General features: G+C 38.4%; 1 protein-coding gene across 1 annotated transcript in view; it reads left to right on the top strand.

Moving 5' to 3' along the window:
* The first annotated feature begins 406 nt into the window (after nucleotides 1-406).
* LOC124010255 (parathyroid hormone/parathyroid hormone-related peptide receptor-like) overlaps nucleotides 407-7840 on the top strand; it is a 79440-nt gene continuing 72006 nt past the window's right edge. The window contains exon 1 of the mRNA XM_046322705.1: nucleotides 407-1577. Coding sequence (XP_046178661.1) covers nucleotides 1491-1577 — 87 coding nt within the window. The 5' untranslated portion in view covers nucleotides 407-1490. The remainder of the gene's footprint in view (nucleotides 1578-7840) is intronic.

Here is a 7840-nt window from a genome sequence, read left to right as displayed (position 1 = left end):
ATATGCACAGTATGGCTAGGCTACTAGTGGAAAAATAACAGTGTAGGCTAAATTTGCCTGGAACATTTTACATCTCCTCCCATACATTATCTGTTGATAGCAAATACAATAAAATATGCAAATGTTAGCGTAGTTTGCTGTAATAAACTGGCAACACTCAGAAATATGTTGAATGTCGCTCTGGATAAGAGCGTCTGCTAAATGACTTAAATGTAAATGTAAATGAATGTGAAGATTGTGTGGAAAGGGGTGAGAAAATACTGTATGTCATTTTAGAGACGTGGTTTACTCTAACGCAAGAGAGCGCGGACCAATGAGAACCTTTCACGCGCTTCTCTAATACCTGCCTCTTTCATCCGCCTTCATACTCTCACAACTGGTGTCGAGCAACTGCCGTTCACATCTGGCGACGCGTTGAATATTAGGGTTAACTCTTTAATTTTCTTATTTATTTCGAAAGGAGGCTGCCTTTTTAGATTTAGGTGGTTCTGAAAAAGCTGAAATGCATCAGAGTTTGGTTTGTCACAAATAGCGTAAGTGTGATCTTTATAGCCTGGTTTGCGATTTCCTTGGACTGTCTACACCACCATGCGTAAACAGAGCATGGTTACGTTTGTAGATTTGATACATCCACATAGAATGAATATAAGTATGAAGTTACACTTTTTATAGTTCGATACAATGTCTAGAATAGTTGGTCATTCGTATGCATGGTCCATCGTCTATTCAGTTTAGAAATTAATGTCTGGTGGACAGCCTACACGATAAAATGTTTCGTCATAGCACGAATCTTATTAGAAAAAGTTGATAATTCTATGATAACATGACGCTTTGCCTGGAGATTGACTTTTCATTTTAACACGGCTTCCCGAGAAAAGATTATGTAAATCAATTGTCTATAGTTCTTTACTGTGACATATGACATGATGAACCATGCGTTTGTGCACTATATGTAAATTATCTTATGTCATATAATAAGTGACATTTTCATATGATTTTGTCCACTTAACAAGTAACATTTGGACGGGGTTCTTGGGAAGGACATTTGTGATATGGCATAAAGGCGCACAGCTCCATACTGAAGTGTTTAAGTTAGTCTGAAGGGAAATTTAAAAGACCTAAAAATACAGCGCTGGTTTCTTCTCCACAAAGAATCATTTGAACTTCCCACCGCAGAACGAGAGCGACATAAATAGTTCTGACATGTGGATGTAATTTCAGAAGAAGTAAGAAAAAAACACACAAAAAACAGACATGCAGATAAATAAAGTGAGTGGGCTCAGTTTGAACGTATTACAGATTTAAAAAGAGGGAGGGAAAGCGAAGAGATTATAGTTATGATTTTACAAGCCACTATCAAGACCATAATGAGAGGACAGATAGAGTGAAAGATGACTTGCTCTTTTGAAGACCGTTTAAAGTAAATTAAGTCATTTTAACTGAAGCATCAACTCAACCTTGCTTTCTGAAACGACTATTGGAGGTTCGGCATGGTTGTCTCAGGGATGGGCCCCCCTCTAGTGTTCCACAGTGTGGGCTTTCTTTTCTTCAGCTTGGTCCTCAGTCACGTCTGTCTGGTAAGTTATTAATTTCATTATAGAACATGTTCTGCATGTCATTCTTGTATTTTACCATATGTGTAGGCATCTCACCTTACAGCCTATTCAGTTGTAATAGGTTGAAGCTAGGCTATATATTTTTTAATAATTGTGACCTTCATTGAACATACCAGCCTGTTGAAGCTGAAATTATGTTGACAGCTGATCCACGATATGAATAAACTGTCTAGAAAAATGTTTCTTCATAATGGAACAAATTAAACAGACAAATTCCTTAACATCTCTTCCCATAGCACTTGTAGAGCAATGATGTTTTGTTAGACATTGTACCTACAAAATTATATTCTGACCTATTCCACTGCCCTGCTCAGAGCATACTGTGGATACATATACTTTTCGAAAAATGGGTTCCAAAAGGGTTCTTCGGCTGTCCCCATTGTAGAACCCTTTTTGGTTCAAAGTAGAACTATTTTGGGTTTCATGTAGAACCCTCTCGGGAATGGTTCTACCTGGAACCAAAAGGGTTCTACCTAGAACCAAAAAAGGTTCTCCTATGGGGACATCCGAAGATTCCTTTTAGGTTCAAGATACCACCTTTTTTCTAAGAGTGTACCCACCCACTCAGTGTATTGCATTCACTCAGGTACATAATGCTATGCAGTGCAATTTCCACGAATTAATGCTATTAAAGAACCTCATAAAATGTAGGCATTTACTTAATTATGTGAGAAATTGTTTTACTACAGTAGACTATAATGTGTGTCATTTCAATTATGCATGAATCTTACTGAAGCCCCATCGCACTGAGAGATAGAGTGCATGTGTTAAATCACTTTGCCAAGCCTAATCAATAGTAATGTTGACATCTCTGTTCAACTATGTTGGATACAGTAACTGCATGTACATCATCAGGGGAGACAGAGAGAGTCTAAATACAAATGTAGGTTTTTACCATTCTTTGTATCCGGCATGGGTATTATATTCATGAAAACATGCATTCACATGTAATTTCAGTGTGGTGTTTTCCAAAGGAGAATGCTAGTGTACATGCACCGCATGGGGGCAAATCCTCATTAACATTTTATGTCTGTGTAATATCATGCTCGTGTAGGTCTTCTCATGTTGATAGGTGATGTTAACTTATTAGTAAAGCCACAAGGTTGATGATGCTATTTTCAAAAGTCAGTATAACAGTAGCTCTACTCTGTAGACTACACAGTGGCTTTTACCGACAGCAGTACAGGCAACTGCAAGTAGCACTGCTGGTCGTGGTTGTCCTGTGTTTTTTGGCTGAGTGTGTTGAGCGTTCAACAGGCAGTTTGCTGGGGCAGTGAGGTACAGTGCCTTTCCCTGGTGATGTGGTACATCACTGTGACGCAGCACTGCTGGCATCATTGGTTTAGATGGCAGGGGGAAACAATTCTAACATAGCTAACTGCATTTATAGCTGATTCAACATTTGGTCGTTAAAGGCTGTGTCTGTAAATTTGGTTTACCCTTTCAGTTTTGATGTTGTGTTATTTTTCTCAAAAAAGTTATATTTAAGAGTTGTGTTTTTTATAGTATATGTCCAATGATGATATCCAGGTAACTGCCAAAATTATGGAAAGACTTGAGTAAGTGAGGGATACACAGTATATTGAAAGCAGGTGCTTCCACACAGGTGCGGTTCTTCAGTTAATTAAGCAATCATGCTTAGGGTCATATATAAAAATGCTGGGCAGGCCATTATTTTGGCTACCATAGGATGACAATGCCCCCATCCGCAGTGCATGAGTGGTCACTGAATGGTTTGATGAGCATGAAAACGATGTAAATCATATGCCATGGCCGTCTCAGTTACCAGATCTCAACCCAATTGAACTCTTATGGGAGATTCTGGAGCGGCACTTGAGGCAGCAATTTCCACCAACCTGAACAAAATAACCAAATTATGGAATTTCTCTTGGAAGAATGGTGTCACATCCCTCCAAAAGAGTTCCAGACACTTGTAAAATCTACGTCAAGATCATTGAAGCTGTTCTGGCTTGTGGTGGCCCACCACCCGATTAAGACGTTTTATGTTGGTGTTTGCTTTATTTTGGCAGTTACCTGTAGATATCCCCCAGTTTACGTAGGCTGAGTAATGAAGCGCTAACATCTATAACTATATTAAGAAAGTCTAAGTCCTATATCAGTTAGTATGTATCCTTCCATTAAGCTATACTTCATTTGAAATACTTAAAAAATAAAATGTACGTTGTTATAAACTGATGGTGCTTGCTGTACAGAGGAAGGATCTTAATTTCAGTTTCAGGAAGCTAGGCGTATGTCACACATCACTACTTCACAGGAGAGGCATTTCAATATATTTTTTGTTGTTGTTGATCAAAATGTGTGTTTTTTTTAGAAATGCCTTCTGGAACTTGTGAACTTTCATGTGCTTTAATAACAAACTTGTATTCCATCTGTAAATACGAATAGAATTGTTAAGTTAGGAGCCTAGTTGGTTTAGCCACAGAAAAAGTCAGGAACCTTACCACTAGCCATGATTAGCTGAGGTAATGGATGGGCTGGACATGCCGAGAGATGAGTTTGGATCGGTCTTCTATGTAGCATGCTTCTGTCTATAACGTGAGCTACTCAGTATATGTTGATAGTCCTTTCTAACATGGTGTTTTTTGAAAGATTTAGCCATCGAGAACCATAATAGTTTTGCGTCTTTTCTCATCAACATTGATGCCCTGATGGGCTACTTTCTGCACACGCCACAGTCAGTGTGAACCAAAGTGACTTGACATAACGCTGGCCAAACAAGACGTAGCTACAAACAAAACTGAGTTAAATGGTTCCAGTCTGCTGTGAAGCATTCATCCATGTATACGGGTAAGAGTATAGCTACATTTTCAGATTTTATACGTTTCTAATTGTGTCAGAAAGTCATATTCATTGCAAGTTAAAGTGTACTGTTAGCTAGCATGTGTATGATCTGTGTCATAATATTATTCTAATCAGAACTCCATTTGGATTGCTAGTTAGAGCCTAATGTACGCCTGCTAACATTGCACCTAGTTGGTTCGCTTTAGCTACCTGCAGATTCATACTACAGCTATGACAATGTTTATATTGGTAGTAGTATGAGTTGGAATTATGCAGCTTCATTGTTTAGCCAGCTAGCTACATGTCTAAACAAAATACTTTGCCAGATGATTACATGACCCATCAATTTAGCCAGGTGTGTCTGGTGGTGATTACGGCCATCTATTGTATTTCATGAACGTGTGTACAGTACATGTCTAGACAATAGTGACCCATCCACTTAGCTAGATGTGGCTGGGAGGGTGGTTATAGCATTTCTTTCACATGACCCATTAATTTAGAAAAATGTGTCAGGTAAGCGTCATCTAATAGTTATAAAATATCCTTTGCATGTGACAAATACATTTAGATTTTATTTGATATAGTGTGTGTTTACCAGAGACGATAATGTAAAGAATAACATGACTTGCACCAAAGTCAGATTAGGATATAGGCCAAGGACTAGATACATTGTATTTTTACATGGAGTTTTTCCTTACTGTAGGCTTCTACTTTTACCACTTTTAGTCTTGAAATCTTTGATTTTTACTACACTAGTCACTCTGATTAGCACATGGCCTCACATGTGAATGCTTAAAGAGATGGGTGGGGCTAAGGCTTAAGAGGGTGTGAACGATGCTGAATGTGTGTAGACAAAGAATAACTCTCCAGTAGGTGTACCAAAACATTCACGGGCAATTTTCTCAAAAGTGGGGTTACAAGTTTATCAACTTTCAAAGCATAATTATTTTCCCATTGTTCCTCAACTATTGTGCAAATATATTTTGTTTTCTATCTCTGAGTCTCTACTTTTTTCCAATGTTAAAAACACCATTTCAAATTACAAGGACCGAATCCAGGTGGTAGGTCATATTTGATTAGCATTGTCGTAGCAAAAGAATCCTGCAGCAAGAGGATTTGAGCGTTGAGTCCATAATATTGCGTGGTCGGTGTTTAGGGTATTAGCTGGACAAAAATGGGCTTCATGAAAAGTGCAGTACTGTTAATACAAACCATGTGATAACATTCTCAACAAAAATGTTATCAAATTAAGATCCTACATTGTCATTCTCTGCTTTTTATTAATCTTGACACTCATAGTTTAGTGCCAACTCACAGAAATGGCCAACACACTGCTGCCTGCCTGGTAGGATTGTCTGTTATCAGACTGAGTGACTCAGACTCACTGGGTTATTGAATTTATTAAGAGGAAATGCTTCTTTCAGTAACCGCGGTCGGTGTGCATCGACATCTAATTCCTACCTCATGACTGTGTTTTGGCTGTCTGATGACTTGCAAGTGTCATGTCTTCCTCCCAGAGTGAGAGTTAAACACATAAAGTATCTGTGAAACACAAGGTAGCCATGTAGGATATGTGATTCAGTCAAGATGTTTATCCAAGAAGCAACTTCATTGTAAGCACTAGTGAAAGGGAAAAAAACACTGTTACATGTCGGGATATTATCATTGACGATATATCGTATATTATCATTTTGACAATATCGCAATATTAATTTGGGGCTAGTTGGCTCTACCTCTTTTTAAACAGGGAGCCAATTTGTTTTCAGCACTTTTATTTCCATGACTGATCAAAACTTATTTTCTCATAGGTCTCTTTTGTCGCTCTGCAGCAGACATATCGTGAGCAATATGTTTGGAAGATTGAATTGCAATAAAATCACAGTATCGAATCGTAATACATAAAGAATCGGGAGAATCGCAATACAGATCATTTCGGCACCTAAGTATTTGTGATAATATCGCATCGTGATGGCAATTCCCAGCCCTGGTAAACACGTTTATATACAGTGGGGCAAAAGAATGAAATTTGCAAATAAATTAGACATTTGATCTGGTCAATGCTCATCCTATCACATTGCCAGTTGCAATTGAGGAGACATCAGTTAGTGTCTGTTGGATAACACGTTGAATGTGTCTCAAGTTAACCGTTTTTGCTGTTTCAATAGATATCTAATTCTTTTTTACAACACAGTGTATATACCATGTATATTTCACAAAATAACACATAAGGCACTCAATTCTTTCCCATGAAGGCAAAAGAACAGCTGTGAGTTAACAATAGGGGTTTGTTCCCCTTAGTTAAGTGTACCACAGGAGGTTGGTGGCACTTTAATTGGGAAGGAACGGTTCGTGCTAACGGCTGGAGCGGAATTAGTGGAATGGTATTAAATACATCACACAGGGTTTCCATGTGTTTGATGCATTCCATTCCCTCTGTTCCAGCCATTATGAGTTGTCCTCCCCTCAGCAGCCTCCCCTGAATTGTAGAGTCATTGAATGGTGATAACACTGATAGGATACGAAAGTACAATTATCTACTTACTACCTGCGTTTAGTCAAAACAATTAGCACCTGGCTTGTACCTGATAACACATTGTCCATTTAGTCAAAACAATGAGCAACTGGCTTGTACATGCTAATATGCTATTTGGACCACATTACTGTAAGTATTATTAAGCCCCTAAGCTCTTAAGTAAAGACCCATTTTCTCTGCTTGGAATATTCTTCCAATATGTTAGCTTGTGTGTCTGTCGATTCTACACTGAGCAAAAACATGAACGCAACATGTAAAATGTTGGTCCCATGTTTCATGAGCTGAAATAAAAGATCCCAAACATTTTCCATACACACAAAAAGCTTATTTTTCTCTAATTGTATGCACAAATGTGTTTACATCCCTGTTAGTGAGCATTTCTCCTTTGCCAAGATAATCCATCCACCTGAGAGTTGTTGCATATCAAGAAGCTGATTAAACAGCATGATTATTACACAGGTGCCCCTTATGCTTGGGACAATAAAAGGCCACTTTAAAATGTACAGTTTTGTCACACAACACAATGTCACAGATAAATTGACTGATTTCCTCATATGAATTGTAACTCAGTAAAATCTTTGAAATTGTTGCATGATGCGTTGATATTTTTGTTCAGTTTAGTCTAATAATCAACAAGGCAACAGTGAATGATGCAGCCCCCCCCCCCCCACCCCACCCTTTTGGGCCATTTGAGATATGACTAAGACATTTCAATGAATTACTATAGCTCCCACCTTGGGCCAATCAGTGTCATTGTATACAAGTTATGGATCTCTATGGCAAGATGCATAATTCACAAAAGTTTGCTGTCTGAGATATCGCGTGTGAATAATGGATGGACGGATGGACGATTTCATCGTGGGGGACAGCAATATCTGAGATCGATAGA

The sequence above is a fragment of the Oncorhynchus gorbuscha genome, linkage group LG22 (assembly GCF_021184085.1).
Source record: "Oncorhynchus gorbuscha isolate QuinsamMale2020 ecotype Even-year linkage group LG22, OgorEven_v1.0, whole genome shotgun sequence".
In the NCBI taxonomy this organism is placed as follows: Eukaryota; Metazoa; Chordata; class Actinopteri; order Salmoniformes; family Salmonidae; genus Oncorhynchus; species Oncorhynchus gorbuscha.
Note: the sequence above shows the minus strand (reverse complement) of the source record. Positions and strands in the feature narration are given on the sequence as shown.